Source organism: Callorhinus ursinus, unplaced genomic scaffold (genome assembly GCF_003265705.2).
Source record: "Callorhinus ursinus isolate GAN/ISIS: 27379988/994484 unplaced genomic scaffold, GSC_fseal_2.0 scaffold15, whole genome shotgun sequence".
Lineage (NCBI taxonomy): Eukaryota > Metazoa > Chordata > Mammalia > Carnivora > Otariidae > Callorhinus > Callorhinus ursinus.
Genome location: NW_027397077.1, coordinates 6,981,066 through 6,997,625, shown reverse-complemented (window position 1 = coordinate 6,997,625; position 16,560 = coordinate 6,981,066). Strand labels below are relative to the sequence as shown.

At 42.7% G+C, this 16,560-nt stretch overlaps 1 protein-coding gene across 8 annotated transcripts in view; it reads right to left on the bottom strand.

Moving 5' to 3' along the window:
* RBM6 (RNA binding motif protein 6) overlaps positions 1 to 16,560 on the bottom strand; it is a 102,133-nt gene that overhangs the window by 13,272 nt on the left and 72,301 nt on the right. For 6 of the 8 annotated variants that reach the window (XM_073901230.1, XM_025885757.2, XM_073901229.1 and 3 more), the window contains 4 exons: positions 9,482 to 9,556; positions 3,531 to 3,591; positions 1,252 to 1,524; positions 691 to 851 (listed from right to left, as the gene is read on the bottom strand). In XM_073901230.1, the coding sequence (XP_073757331.1) occupies positions 691 to 851; positions 1,252 to 1,524; positions 3,531 to 3,591; positions 9,482 to 9,556 (570 nt within the window). Of the gene's footprint in view, positions 1 to 690; positions 852 to 1,251; positions 1,525 to 2,438; positions 2,519 to 3,530; positions 3,592 to 9,481; positions 9,557 to 10,486; positions 10,753 to 16,560 lie in introns of those variants that run through there. The other 2 variants (XM_073901234.1, XR_012380889.1) reach the window with 2 other exon arrangements.

The window sequence follows — 16,560 nt, the reverse complement described above, 5'->3', positions numbered from 1 at the left end:
CTTCTGAGCATGAAATCTAAAAAATACCAACAAGGGGTGCCTGGGTGGCTCAGCTGGTTAAGCATCTGCTTTCAGCTCAGATTATGATCCCAGGGTCCTGGGATCGAGCCCAGCATCAGCTCAGTGGGGAGTCTGCTTCTCCCTCTCCCTCTGCCCCTCTCCCAGCTCGTGCTCTTTCTCTCCCAAATAAATAAAATCTTAAAAAAGAAAAATACCAATGATTTTCATTACTACTTTCCTGTTACCTCCATAGAAAAGGGCCCCACAACTAAAAATTCAAGCCATAAGAATCTCTTAAACAACATTTTAAGGAAAAAGAGGAAATGTCCTGTTACCATCAAATATAAAACCATCTATAGCTGAGCAAAACAAATTTAAGAAACTAGAAAATTTACTAAATCTTGCAAGGTTCAGTACACAGATTCTTCACAAGTAACTTAAGTTCTCATGTTATTTTAATTGGACATTGTCACTGCCAAAAGACAAAACCAAATCTAGAAAAATGCTCAGAATTCTAACTTTCAAAGGCAGTCCCTTCCTCTGAATAAGCATTAAACCCAAAGGAAAGAACAAGAGGGTTTTGATATCGGGTAGCACATGAGAATTCCAATGGTAAGGAAGTCCTTCAAACCTTCTTCAGGTTTCTATAGCCAGCTGTCCCTTGGCCATTCCAAGGCAGAGGAAACTTACTGCATGGGAGTCCAGGTCAATAAAGCCGTAAGTGTGGCCCATGGGGCCAGTTCTGTTCTTGATGATACGGACATTGGCAGTAGTAAGGCGGACGTAGGGTTCCAGCACTTCCACTATGACCTCAGGTGGAGTGGAACGATAGATGCGCTTTAGCATAATTGCTGAACAAACCACATACAAATGGGAGGAGCAAGGAAAGAGAGAAAGGTTAATTTCCAAAGCCCTCAGAACCTGATTGTCTTTTTTTACTGCAGATGCTATTCTGCTCCAGCAAGGCTGATTCTATAAAACAATGCTGGGTCATATACTTCAAACATTTCTTCACCAATACTCAGAAATCTAAAATGATACCTTGCTGCATTTGAATAGCAATTTGCTATGTGGAGGATGTAGGTTCCTCCAACTGGTACAGCAAGGCCTGCAGAAAGCAATAACCTCTACAATCAGGCTGAGCAGTTTTACTAGGGTGTGGGAAACACCTGGTCCCTAGCCACAAAACAGGCCATCTATACTCGAACTGTAGTGGTCACAGTCTGGTTTGTGCCCTGACAAATCACTTACTTTTGCTCTCCCCATCCTGGCGTGTCTCCCCAGACCACGGCTCCTTTTCTCGGTCTCTTCGGAAGGTGAGCCCTTCCCTTCGAGGAGGCAGATACCTTTCTCCTTCTCTCTTTTGATGTCCCAAGCGTGGTTCTTGTCCTTCTTCCCGCTTCTTGGGTTCAGGTTCCTTATCAGCTGACCTTGGGGACTGGTTGGGTTGTTTTTCTGATGGTGCTGGTATGGATGTTTTCTGAGGCTGAGGATAGGTTATTAATTCTTGCTTGGCCTCTGTCACTACAGGAACAGAAACAGAAAGAGAATCTCCAGCAGGTTTCATCCAAAAAACACTACTGCTGTGATTCCTCCTTACCTGCTAACAAACACTCATATTGGAATGGTTTTAACAGTCTCAGAAATTCCTACGAAAAAGTCCTCTAACAGATATTCAGCCAGGCCAATGAGATAGCACATGAAACAGTTCAAAGAAACCCCTCAAGTATTTAAAAAATTTCATCTTAAGAGTTTTCTATCACTTCCCAAACATTTAAATATAAGAAATACTTCATGAGACGCTGGGCCTGACTATTAAAACCAATGATAAGAACAGATTTGAGAACAAAATTACCAAAGATATGACCCTTGCCAGAAGTTTGGTAGAAGCATATATCCCAAACATATGTGTCTAGGAGTCTTTCTTCTTCCAGTGTTATGGTGCTAAGACAGTTGTCTCAAATTCTGTAAGACCACAGGTCCCCTCTTCTCCGGGGAAGCTAAGAGACCTACCTGCATATAGCTCATTCACTTGCAAATAATTGTAATGAGCAAATATCCTTCAAAATATAAATGATTCATTCTCAATCTCTTTCTATAGCAGGATAATTTGTCCAATCAATTAGGAACATATTTTTGCAATGAATTCAATTCTTGGAGGGTTCACAGGAAGCCATGTAGTTAAAAAAAATACATTCTATAGGACCAATGTAGAGATAACTTAACAGCAGTGATAGGCAACTAGTGAACACCTGTTTTACATGTTTTCAGGTTAAAGCTGTCCCAGCCCTCTTAGTGGTATGGTACCCAAGGATTTTTATAAGCCAGCCATTCATTTGTTAGAATATACTGAGAAAGAAGCCTTTCTTCAGGGAAAAAAACCCACAATTTTGCATAATCTGAATTGTAATACAAGCTAAAAAATCTCATTTACTCACCTTCTCACAGGTTGGTTTGGTCTCTACAGCATCTAGAGCCTTCCTTAAAGATTTTCAGAACACCTGCTTCACAGTCCTCACTAGAGAGTAGAATCACCACTATAGGCCAAAACCCCAGCTAAGAAACTCTTTGTAGACATACTAAATCCTACACTTGGAACAAACAGGTCCTTCAGAAGGCTACCTGGATCCCTAAACTGAACTGTATTTTATGGTCATGCCCTAGCTCTCCTGAAGGGGTCATATCAGAAACAGGCATATAATAGTCATTGCTGGGGCACCTGGGTGGCTCAGTTGGTTGAGCATGTGCCTTTGGCTCAGGCCATGATCCCAGGGTCCTGGGATCGGGCTCCCTGCTGAGCAGAGAGCCTGCTTCTCCCTCTCTCTCTGCTGCTCCCCCTGCTTGTGCACTCGCTCACTCTGTCAATAAAAAAATAATCTTTAAAAAAGAAAAACAAAAGTTTTTCTTTTGTTCTCAGTCATTGCTACAGATGCCTTTGACAGTCTCTTCAAGGCTGCCTACCTAAAGGTTCTCTGGAGAAATTTACTCAAAGTTAAGTGACTGAGAAGCTGGTAGGTTTATTCCTTTATAAAAACAACATATACCCTCAATCCTGATTATTTTCTCTTGTTCATTTTTTACTGTTATTTTACAAATATTTTTCTGTTGAAGATTCTGAAATGTTTATACAGAGCGTAAGTAAGAAAACAATCCCGATAACAGATAATTCTCAGTAACGCCAAAGCAGTGGGGGATAAGGGTCACATGGACGAATGCCACAGAGACTCTTTCTCAACCCAACATCCTTAAATGTATTCTAAATAACACTACTACTGACCTCTGGTCAGCTGCCCACTTGGTTCCCTCAATGTGAGGATTTGGCAACCCATCTCCTTCCCCTGGTGGAACTGAGACCCAATATCATTCACTAACAGGTCACATGAAGTTAGAGATCACATTGCACTTTTAAGAGCTTTACAGATCAACTTGTCTTTAGGGATGACCACTCTTAAAAGCCAAAGAGAGCATGAAATTTGTTTTGATCAGTACATAAAATAAAAACTACCACCACCACCTCTACCACCACTCACCTTCCCTTGGGCACTTGCAGAGTGAACATGAAGATCGGTGTCCAGCTACGCTGACCTTACACTGCATGGGAAAGGGAAAGACTTCAATTTGACCAAAGACATTTAAAAAAAACTTTATGTATATCCAACACAATAGCACCTGCCAAACATGAAAGAAATAAGCCATATCCCAGATCACCATAAAGCCTAACAAATCTGATGGCCCCCCACTCATCAGAGCTGGCAGACAGAATATGGGGAGCTGCTGTTTGAGAGCTGCCTTCTAACAGGGCACGTGGACCCCCGAGCAGCCCCAAATGCCTCTGCCAGGGACACGGATTTCTACAGGAAATAAACTTAACTAAGAAAACTGGACTGTTAAATGGTTTATACAATACTACTGCCCCAAAGCCATTGCCCCTCATAGTCTACATCCAACATTTGGTCCTAAACTGCTTACAAGAGCCCCATTCAGGCTGCGCTGGAACTGACAATTCTTGATGATCAACTCCCTTGATTTAAAAAAGGGGCAAGGAGGGGCACATGGGTGGTTCAATCGGTTAAGCGTCTGCCTTTGGCTCAGGTCATGATCCCAGGGTCCTGGAATCAAGCCCTGAGTTGGGTTCCTTGCTCGGTGGGGAGCCGGCTTCTCCCTCTCCCTCTGCCTGCCACTTCCCCCGCTTGTGCTGTCAAATAAATAAAATCTTAAAAAAATGATAAATAAAAAAGGGGCAAGGAAAGAAGAGGAAGATACATAAGTAGTGTCTCTGGCAGCTCTTCTGAGGATGTTAAAAGGAAAAGGAACATTCATGCGCCCAAACAAGAGAAGAGACACTTTGCAATGTGAATGTAGTTCCTTTCTGAACCTATGAATAAAAAGGTAAGCACATTGCCAATCCCAAAGAGGCTGAACTTTTGCCAATGAGCTTCCAAGTAGTATGAGGACAGAGAGCTGACTGGCAGGAAACCAAAGAACAGGAACTGTCAAGAAAAGGCTATTTGAGTAGGGCCTTGTAGGGTGAGCAAGGAGGGCATGCCAGATGGAGGAGAATAACCACCACAGCAGAAGCTAATGAGTAAACAGCACACACCAGGTACCCAGCCTGTTCCACAAACTGTCACTTAAGTGATTCAGACAAACTCGATTAAAGTCATTACAGTCGATTTTTTCCTTGTTCCCTTCTCGGTGTGTGGACAGATCATACACACAGCCCCGCCCTCTGTCGAGCAACTGTGGTGTCTCCCTGCAGGTGAGCGCACTGCCCTCTCTACTGGCAACTTTGGCCACGTGTCTGGCTTTGGCCAATAGAGTGTGAGTGAACATGACCTGCACGGGCCTGGCAGAAGCTCTGAGAGCCATTGGTTGGGAGAATGAGCCTCTCATTCTCTCCCTTATCCAGGGGGACAGCAGTGCCACATTGGGACTGCTCCTTCCAGCTGGGTCCCAAATTGAGAGGTCATGGAGTAGAACAAGCAATGACCCATAGTTCCAAACATGTAACTTAAATGAAGAATATGTCTGTGCATTTAAGTCACTGGGATTTTGAGGCTGCTTGTTATTACAGAAAAGTTGTAAATGGTGGAGTCAGGATCCTAACCTTGGTTTAAGTACCATAATGTTCACTTGTTTCAAATGTCCAATGATTTTTTTTTAAAGATTTATTTATTTATTTGAGGGGGGAGGGGCAGAGGGAGAGGGAAAGAAACTCAAGCAGACTCCTACGCTGAAAGCGAAGCCTGATGTGGGGCTCGATCTCATGACCCCCAAGATCATGACCTGAGCTGAAACCAAGAGTTGGATGCTTACCCAACTAAGCCACCCAGGCACCCCCAATGACTTCCAGTATACGTAGAGTGCAACCATCACCACAATCTAACTTCAGGACTTTTTTTTTTTAAGATTTTTTTATTTATTTGACAGAGAGAGAGAGAGAGAGAGAGAGAGAGAGAGAGAGCACAAGCAGGCACAGCGGCAGGCAGAGGGAGAGGGAGAAGCAGGCTCCTCGCTGAGCAGGGAGCCCGATGCAGGGCTCAATCCCAGGACCTTGGGATCATGATCTGAGCCGAAGGCAGATGCTCAACTGACTGAGCCACCCAGGTGCCCCTAGAACATTTTCATTGGCCCAAAAAGAAACCTAGTGGAGTCATTTCCCATTCTTACCACCAGTCCCATGGAACAGTGCGATATAAGGTATTTTATGTCTGGCATAGTGTTTTCAAAGTTTATCCATGTTAGCGTGTTGCAGCATTTCATTCCTTTTATTTATTTAAGATTTATTTATTTGAGAGAGAGAGAGAGAGAGAGAGAGAGAGAGAGCGCGTGGGCACACGAGCAGGAGGGCGAGAGGAAGAGACAATCTCAGCAAACTCTGCACTGAGCATGGAGCCCGATGCAGGGCTCGATCTCATGAGACAGAGATCATGACCTGAGCCAAAACAAGAATCGGAGGCTCAACTGACTGCGCCACCCAGGAGACCCACTTCATTCCTTTTAATTGCCAAATAGCATTCCACTGTAGGGCTGCACTGAGTGTTGTCTGTCTATCCATTCAGCAGTTGATGGATATTTTGTTGTTTCGATTTCTGGGACATTACAAATAATACTGCTATAAATATATTTTTTTAAGTTGGTAGATTCCACATCAGGCCAAAGGTTGCATATGCAGGGCTGGTACTCAATCCTTCCAATAAAGTGCAGAAATTACAAGAACCCCTGAGACAGCTAAGCAAGTGGCTTGTCATCTTAGGGGGCAATGTAACCAAGCCATTCTGTTCTTTCAAGCAACAGCTTTGGCAATAGCCATGTAATTTTGACATGAGATATCGACATTTGCTTTCTGCCAGCTAACAGAAAATAGAGTTTGGGGTGCCTGGGTGGCTCAGTCAGTTGAGCATTCAACTCTTGGTTTCAGCTCAGGTCACGATCTCAGAGGTGTCCCTCTCCCTCTGCCCCTCCCCCTGCTCACGTGCTCTCTTTCTCAAAACTAAATAAATCTTAAAAAAAAAAAAGAGTTCAAAATTATCCCTTTAATGCTAGCTCCCTCCATCCCTGATTATAAAAGAAACAATATATGTGTATTATAGCTGATAGGAAAAGTGTAAGAGAGGGGGAGAAATCACCCATAAACTGAAAATGTAGAGGCAATCACTATTAAAATGTTAAATGTTATAAAAATCCTAAAGGTCTTTTTGTAGAAATGGAAAAGCTGATTCTCAAATTTATATGGAATTGCAAAAGACACTCAATAGCCAAAAGAACTTTAAAAAAGAACAAAGTTGAAAGACATACCAATTTCAAAACTTACTACAGAGCTACAATAATCAAAAAACAGCATGGTACTAATGTAAGGATAAAAATATAGAACAGAATAAAACTGAGAGTCTGTAGAAATAAACCTACAGACCTCTGGTCAACTGCTTTCCAACAAGGGTGCAAGACCATTCAACAGGAAAAGAATAGTTAATTCAACAAATGATGCTGGGACAAGTGGATACCCACATGCCAAAAATGAAGCTGCACCCTTACCTCACAGCATGAACAAAAATTAACTCAAAATAAATCAAAGCTTTAAATATAAAAGCCCAAACTATAAAATTCTTAGAAAACAAAGGGGTAAATCTTCATCACCGTGGATCTGGCAATTGATTCCTGACACCAAAGGATAAGCAACAAAAGAAAAAAACAGCTGAATTAGATTTTATCAAAATTAATTTTTGTGCAAAAAACAACACACAGAATGGGAGAAAATAATTGCAAATCACATATCTGATAAGGGATTTATATCCAGAATCCAGTATAAAGAACTCTTATAACAACAACAAAAAGACAAATGACCCAATTAAAAATGGGCAAAGAGGGGCGCCTGAGTGGCTCAGTCGTTAAGCGTCTGCCTTCGGCTCAGGTCACGATCCCAGGGTCCTAGGATCGAGCCCCGCATGGGGCTCCCTGCTCGGCGGGAAGCCTGCTTCTCCCTCTCCCACTCTCCCTGCTTGTGTTCCCGCTCTCGCTGTGTCTTTCTCTGTCAAATAAATAAATAAAATCTTTAAAAAAATAAAAATAAAAAATAAAAATGGGCAAAGGATTTGGATAAACATTTCTCCAAAGAAGATATAAAAGTGGCAACAAACACATAAAAAGATGCTCAACGTCATTAGTCACTAGGGAAATTAAAATCATTAGATACTATTTTACACCCACTTAGGAAGGCTATTATCAAAAAAGGGTTGGGGTGCCTGGCTGGCTCAGTTGGTAGAGTGTGTGACTCTTGATCTTGGGACTGTGAGTTTGAGCCCCACGTTGGATGCAGAGATTACTTAAAAATAAAAAAAAATTTAAAAAAGGGTTAAAATTACAAATGTGGGCAAGGGTGTACAGAAATTGGGACTCTCATACGTTGCTGGTGGGAATGTAAAATGGTGCAGCTGCTGTCTATGGAAAATAGCCTGGTGATTCCTCAAAGAGTTAAAACATAAAAGTACCGTATGACCTCACAATTCCTGGGTATATACCCAACGGAACTGAAAATGTGTGTTCAAGCAAAAACTTGTACATGAATGGTCACAGCAGTCTTATTCACAACAGACAAGAGGTGGAAACAACCCAAATGTCCATAAACTGATGAATGAATAAAGAAAATGTGGCATAGCCATATAATATTCAGCCATAAAAATGAGTGATATACCGATACATACAACATGGATAAACCTTGACAACATGCTAAGTGAACAAAGGCAGACACAAAAGGTCAAATGTTCTATGACTCCACTTACATGAAATGTCTAGAATGGGCAAATCCATAGAGAGAGAAGGCAGATTAGTGGTTTATTAGGAAATGAGGGAAAGGAGACTGAGGAGTGACTGCTCAATAGATACAGGGTCTCCTTTTGAAGTGATGAGAAGTTCTAGAACTAGATGGTGATGATGGTTGTACAACACTATGCATATACTGAATGCCAGTGAATTATATGTTTTAAAATGGTTTAAATGATAAATTTAATGTTACATGTATTTTATCACAGTTTTTTAAAAAGTTAAATGTTTTCCTAAAATGACACCATGAAATGAGTGCTCTGGTTAATGACAACCACAGCTATACAAATTCTATTTCATTGAAGCTAATAAAATATCAAGCTAAAGTTTTTGCTGAATTTTATCAAGTTTTATAATGAATTTTTAATGAATCATGGTTCAGAAACTATACATTTTTCATAATTATTTTTGAAACTAAGTAGCAGCAATGAAAACTGGCAAATCTTATTTTCATGCTCATTTGCAAGCTAGCTGGACTTCCAGTAAGAGTATAGTCCAGGGGCGCCTGGATGGCTCAGTCGGTTAAGCATCTGCCTTCAGCTCGGGTCATGATCCCAGGGTCCTGGTATTGAGTCCTGCATTGGGCTCCCTGCTCCGTGGGGAGTCTGCTTCTCCCTCTGCCCATACCCCCCCACCCCATGCTCTCTCTTTCAAATAAATAAAATCTTAAATAAAAAAAAAAAAGAGTATAGCCTAAAATCTTTAAATATGCCATTCTAGAAGACTACTGGACCTTAAGAGAGGTAAAATGTCATGGTACCTGAAAGTTTTATATCCTTGGAAACCCTGTAATATCCAAAAAGTGTATACCTCTGGCAGAACCAACCTCTCCAAATACTAATCCCCTATAACCACCCCCAAGAAGGTGGTAACCAGGGAGAAGTTTAAGTCAATGCAGTTCATAATCAACTGAAAAGCATGGTATATGTCCCTTGACAAAGTGCCTCCAACAGGCCCAGCCAGAATCCTCTATGGCCACAGGCAGCAGCCAGAAAGTATGAGTGGTGGCTGGCCTTGCCCAGACCCTCAGTTCATGTGAAGTGAACTAAGGTAGAAGAGCTCTGTCCTTGGCAATGCATACTACCAGGGAGCACTCCTGGAGACACAGAGGAGCTGTGAGGCTGGATCCTTACTTCTAAGGAACAGAATTCTTGGCACTTACCCGTTTGCAGTACCAAAAATCTGGGCCTGGTATATACTCAAGGGTGACCTCTTTGTCATGGATCATTAGAGTTCCCTGTGAAGACAAAGACAGAAGCCATCAACATCAACCCTCAGAGAAACAGAGAGACAGGAAGGCACAGAGAGCCTTTCCAGTCTCCAAGCTGAAACATTTTACAAAGACTGAACCTATTTATCGACAAAAGGAAATGGCTGTTTTAAGCCACAGACTTGGGGCAGTGTGGCAGAGCAAGCTTAAGCTTAGGGAAAGGACGTGGGAAAATCAGTCTTCAGCCTTGGCTCTTGTGGGTCAGGGCGCTGTCCTTGGGCAGGTTAGGCCGAGTCTACTTCTCCAGAGGTATGTAGTGCACGTTCACGAGTCCCAGCAAATCCCCCACCTGACTCGGAGCGAGCACACTAGCAGAAGCCAACTCTTCCTTCTGCAGCTCAGAGGCACAGGAGCCCTCTCAATTATCTTCTTTTCCATGGCTAACTCAAATCTCCTTGGAAAGGCAGGTAGGGCTCTTAACTGTGGTGCCTGAAAACTTTCTTTGGAACACTGGCTGCATGGCAAAAGCCCCCAGAAAAAAAGGTACAACCCCGATGACAGGCAGAACGGAGAAAGGTGAAAGCTTCACGGCAGGTCACGTCCTATGGCAGGACCCTGAATGGCTGATGGTAGCGGCGGCGGTGGTGGTGGCAGCTGCATCACTCTGGCTTGGAGCCTACAGAGCGAGCCAGCCATGAGATCTGAGGAGCAACCATTGGCAAATCAGCACTGGGGGAAGTCTGGCACAGGAACAGGTGGGGAAAGGGGCTCAATAAGCTTGCAGTTACAGAGCTCCTTTGCCTCTGCATTTTGGAAAAGTCACCAATTCTATTTCCCATCAAGAAAAGGTAAGGCTTAATAAACACTAGCCAGCAGATATGTGTTAGAGCAGAGAGAAAAAAAAAAATCTCTGCTTACTGACAAGAGACCCTCACCCACACTGGTAAGTGAACTAACCGAGGATGCGACTCTGGAACTAGCCCCTGCGCTGTGTTCATTCTCCGCCCTCTAGGGTCCTCTGTGTCTCCTCAGACAGGGCTCTGAGTTCTACAAGGCATTTCTTTGCAATTGGACCTCAGTTTCTTGCTTGAATCCAAACATCTGTCAAATAATGCTTTACCTCTCTGCTTTTCACACCAAAAGAGTCAAGAGAAATACATAGAATAAAATTATTGTCTTGTCAAAACCAAAGGAAATCTGCCCGCCTACCTAGGTCCTAGAGTCTGGTCTCTGAGAAATTGTTTTGTGGCTTGTTCTCAAGGCTAGAAGATGATGATAATAAAAATTTGCTATCATTTATTAAGCGCTTACTCAGAGCCAGAAACTGTTAAGTATGTGATCTTATTTAATCCCTTGAATGATCCCATAAAATAACATTATCTCCACTTTACAGATGAGGAAACATGCTCAGAGCCAAGGTCACCCAGATGGTGAAAGGCAGAGCCAGATTCACATGTGGGCTGTAGATAAGGGACCTCCTACTGCATTCATCAACTCCTGCTCTGTATTAAGGACAAGCAATCTGATCTCAGATTGAGAAGAACTCTGCAGGCAGGGAGGTCAGGGGACTATCACTCTGCCATGCTCTACCATACAGGAGGTTGGTCAGGATGGTACCCTTCTACCTAGAAGCAGTATATCACATCATTTAAGAACATGAACTCTGGGTCAGGTTCCCTAAATTTGAATCTTGCCACCACCTCATGACCTCCAACAAGGACCTTATTAACTTTTATGTGCTTCAGTTTCCTCATTTGTAAAGTAGGGATAACAGTACCTGTTTCATAAGATGGTTATGAAGATTAAGTAAATTAATACATGTAAAGAGCTTAGCATGAAATATAGTGAGGGCTCAATAAATGTATTTTGACTCCTAAGTGCTAAAAAAGGACTAGCATCAGCAGGTGAGACTAGACAGGTCAAAAAGCCACTCACTTCACCTCATTTGCTTGTCAGGTAATATTTCACAACCCATTTCAATCTACTAAAAGACTAAGCTTTCATAGGAAATGGTCACTGCTCGTCAGAACCTGTATCTTTATGCTAGCACTTAGTGTCAGTTGTCAATTGCTGGGCCAGATCTTAGTGTCCAGGCTAAATCTTGCTGGCCTTTTATTATCAGTACCAAGTACAGTACTTGGCACAGAAAAGGAACTTAATAAGGGCTTGTGGAAGGAACAAAAGACTGAATGGATCCAACTATCCCTGGAAGACTGGAGTGCTTAGCGCACAGTGGCTCTGGAGGGAGGTACTGCGGTCACAGTGCGCATCTGTACACCCTGGCCACAAAACGTGTGGGTTGCCATTTAAAGAGTGAACAGTGCCACAGGCACAAGGCACTACGGCGAATATAGTCATCTGCAAATTTTGATTTCACCACTTGGAGGTATCACTAGACTCAAATTTCTAAGGCAAGGAGTCTTTATACTTCTAGTGTGACAAATACACCGCTCCAGGAACCATGGATGACTTTCGTCCAGGGTAGCAAACTCCTGCCAGGAGCATTCATTAGCATATCTTCCCATTTGAGAAGATTGCCTTCCCCTCATGTGTCACAAAGGCAATGATTTCCAATTCCTCAGAGTCCCCTACAGCTAGGACGGCTTTCTTTTCAATCTGCACGTGGCTAGACATAAGGCTGCCAGGAGACCACTGCTAAAGAATATGAAATGCTTTTAACATCACCGTTGAAGAACAGCCAATTGTTTTAATAAGAATAAACAGAGAAATCACTTGAATGAGAACAATCAGGTTTATCTATTGATTCCCCAGCTGCTATCACATACAGGCTGCCCAGATATACCAAGCATGGGGTGACATACACTATGACCCTCCCTATCCTGGCCAGGCCCTTTCTTCAGATTTCATAGGGTAAAGATCTGCCAGTGTCTCCTAGGGAAGCAAACTGTGGGGAGTTGGATTAATGAGTCGGATAAATATTAATAAGTAATAAACCAATAAGTCATTAATGAATGATTTCATGATTTTTGGTTGTCCACTTTTGTCTATTACCTACATCTTCACACATTAGGATTTTTAGTCATCATTTGAATTATTGGATTATTAAGCTACTAAAGCAAAGGAACCATGAAGACCATGAGTCTGATTAACCAGGTCTGGCTCCTAAAGAGGCATCATACATTTGAAAGTAAACCAGAGGGCGCCTGGGTGGCTCAGATGGTTAAGCATCTGCCTTCGGCTCAGGTCATGATCCCAGAGTCCTGGGATCGAGTCCCGCATCGGGCTCCCTGCTCCTTGGGAGCCTGTTTCTCCCTCTGCTTCTCTCTCTCTCTCTCCCTCTGTCTCTCATGAATAAATAAATAAAATCTTTAAAAAAAAAAAAAAAAAAAGAAAGTAAACCAGAGACACCTCCTTTCTTAGTGTTAGATTAGGCTTAAATTAGATCAAAACCTGCAAAAATTTATCTCCCAAGCCCAAAGCCCTCACTTGACAAAGTCACATATAGGTGTTCCTAAGTATATCCCCAGGGGTCTTAATGTAAAGCTGCAGAAAGCTAGAGATAACTGCATTTCTGAACAGTAAAGCCAGTCAAGTCCATATTCTCCACCTCAGGGACACTAGAGAGGAGCACACTCTGGGTCTGAGGGCAGCTGAACTCAACATCCACATTTCCATTTCCCTTTTCAGCTGCTGTTCCTGGAAGCTTCGTAACTTCATTTTGTGACTGTCAACCTGTGAAAAGGACTTCGGTCAGAGAATTATGGCTCTACCACATGGTCCAGCTGGCTCATAACCAAACCCCCAGAATCCTTTCTTAAGGTACTAGGGAGGTACAAGAGCAAATGGGAAGGGAAGAACATTTCTGGCCAGCAGCTCGGCACGTTTGTTGACCATCTCCCAACACAAGCACAGTCACAATCACATTTTGTACTGAGAGCACGGTTGCTGTGCGACTGAACGGGTCATCCCATTGAAGCATGGAGAGAGACAGACAGGATCAAAAGGCAGGGAGAAAGTATGTGAGCCTTGTGAACACAACTCACACTGAAACATCAGCAATCCCTCCACATAGATTTGTGCTTCTTCCAAACACAGGATGGGAGAATCAGGTTACTGGTGGCTGAGAACTGGTACTGTTTATCAGAGATAGTAATCTTTATTCACTAGGCAATTACAGTTTACAAAGGCATTCTTCACAAATGTCACCTAGCTCAATCCTCACAAGTAGGGCATATATAAAACTTACTTCCACGTGGGAAAGTATGGCTGGGATACATGGAACAGCCTGCCCAAGATTACAGAGCTACTTAGCAATACATACAGGACCAAAAGTCAGGTTTTCTTTTTGCCATATTGCTTTTCTTTGTTTTACACATCCAGGGAGTCAGCCAACTCATAACAGTTGCCACACCAAAGACGTGGCTTCTGATAAAAAGATGCATAAAGTCTAAAGAAATTCGCCGGCAATGGCCCCACAGGGATTTTTTAGAGAGACTGTCATAAAGACCCTGCTCCCTGATAGCACTGCCAATCCCCCAAGCTGGTCTGCTCAGGTGGTCTTTGTGTTTGTAAAGCACTACAATTACTTTAAGGCACAGTGCCTAACACAAAGAGAGCTGCTAGTAAGCAGGTGCTACCAGCAGTTTCAACAACCCAGCAATCAAATGGACTTGCAGAAAAAGTAAAGCAAGAGGAACCAAATAACAGGTTTAAAACAGATGTACGTTGTTCCTCTTAGTACAAAAGGGTAGTTTTTATAGAAATCTTTTGCAAAGCAGCCAGGCTCATTCTTTCTGGTGCAAGGATATGTTATAGTTCAAACATCTTATAAAACTCGGGATTTCCAAAGGCCAAAACTAAAATGAGACAGAAAGAGGAAAGGAGGAGAGGGAGGAAGGAGGGGAGTAGAGGAAGAAATCCTAAGGGAAGCACACAGAAAGCTCTGTGATAACTCTGTAGTAGTTCTGTCCATTGATCTCTATATCCTCTGTTAGACTGGCTTTTCTTTTTTTTCTTTTTATTTTTTTTTAAAGATTTTTATTTATTTATTCATGAAAGACAGAGAGAGAGAGGCAGAAAGAGAAGCAGACTCCCAAGGAGCAGGAAGCCCGATGCAGGACTCGATCCCAGGACCCTGGGATCATGACCTGAGCCGAAGGCAGACGCTTAACCATCTGAGCCACCCAGGCGCCCTCTTTTCTTTTCTTTCTTTTTTTTTTTTTTTTAAGATTTATTTATTTGAGAGAGAGAGGGTGCATGTACTGGGCAGGGGGGAGGCAGGTAGAGGGAGAAGGTCTTCCGCAGACTCCGAGTTGTGTGTGGAGCTGATACGGGCTCAATCTCAAGACCTTGAGATCACAACCTGAGCAGAAACCAAGAGCCAGACACTTAACTGACTGTGCTATCCAGGAGCCATAGACTGACTTTTCACAAAACAGGATCTAAGTCACTCTATGAGCAGCCAGGAGATGAGACTCTAATGGGATCTCCACTGGAAATAGAATCCCACTTCAGGGTCCAATTTAAAGTTGAGGGGCAAGGAGACACTGCACTCTCAGCTGATACTTCATCTCGGTATCTACTTCATCTCGGTATCTTTTCTTGTCTAGATGAAAGCCAAACATTTTTTTCTGAAATGCTGCTTAGTAGTATTTTTCATGGGGCGTCTGGGGTGCCTGTCTTTTGGTTAAGTGTCTGCCTTCAGCTCAGGTCATGATGCCAGGGTCCTGGGATCAAGCCCCATGTCAGGTTCCCTGCTCAGCGGGGAGACTGCTTCTCCTTCTCCCTCTGTCCATCCCCCCCGGCTTGTGCTCTCTCTCTAATAAATAAATAACATCTTTTAAAAATAATAATAATATTTTTTCACTACCTGACCAGTTTATCTGTCATTTCCTAAGGGGACACCAACAGCATCTTGCTAAAACCTTATGTGTGCTCTCTGAGGCAATATGGCTGGTTGTGTTTCACTCAGCCCAACTCACCAGGCTCAGAGCTGGCCAGAGTCAGGGTCTCAAGGAACACAATACACTCGAGACCAGGCCCCGACATACAGCAACTTGATTATTTCAAAGGTATCTGGTACTGAAATACATTCCACCCACCTCCACCACCACTCCCTGCCAGTCTTTGGTGTATTTTAAAATAAGATCTCAGTTTTTCTACAAAATGCCTCTTGTCATTATGAAAGAAAACCTGCAGTCTTGGAAGTAATTTCATCAACTTAGCTCCCAGAAGGCTTGTCTACCGGGGTATCCATAAAATTCTCCTGCTCTAAGAGTCATTCGGGTCAAAAACAAAGGGGCAAAATATAAACAAACAAATGAATAAGCAAATAAGTAAATAATCAAAACTGCCAAAAGTCTTTTCTCTCCCTGTGAGAAGGTGAGGTTCTATCAGAGACTGAGACCAGTAGATGGGGCACTCAGCAAACTCCTTCACCACCAACATCTTACTATGAAGAAATAATTACAAAGATTCCCCTGGGGGCGCCTGGGTGGCTCAGTTGTTAAGCGTCTGCCTTCGGCTTGGGTCATGATCCCAGGGTCCTGGGATCGAGCCCCGCATTAGGCTCCCTGCTCGAAGGGAAGCCGCTTCTCCCTCTCCCACTCCCCCTGCTTGTGTTCCTGCTCTGTCTCTCTATCAAATAAATAAATAAAATCTTTAAAAAAAAAAAAAGATTCCCCTGAAACTAATAATACAGTATATATTAACTAAACTGAATTTAAATGAAGAATTAGAAAAAAAAAGAAATACAAGATCCAGCTATTAGTACTTAGAATAACTTAATAAATGTGAACCACCAAAATGCAAATATTTTTGAAACTGTCAGTTTGTTATAATTCTGTATGTTTTATTTTTTTTCCAAGATTTATTTGAGAGAGAGATAGCAGGAGGGGCAGGGGGAGAGAGAATCTGAAGCCGACTCAGTGCTGAGCGCAGAGCCCAAGGCCCAAAATGGAGCTCAATCTCATGACCCTGAGATCAGACCTAAACTGAAACCAAGAGTGGGTCACTTAACTGACTGTGCCATCCAGGCACCCTAATTTTGTTTTGTTTTTTATTTTAAAGAT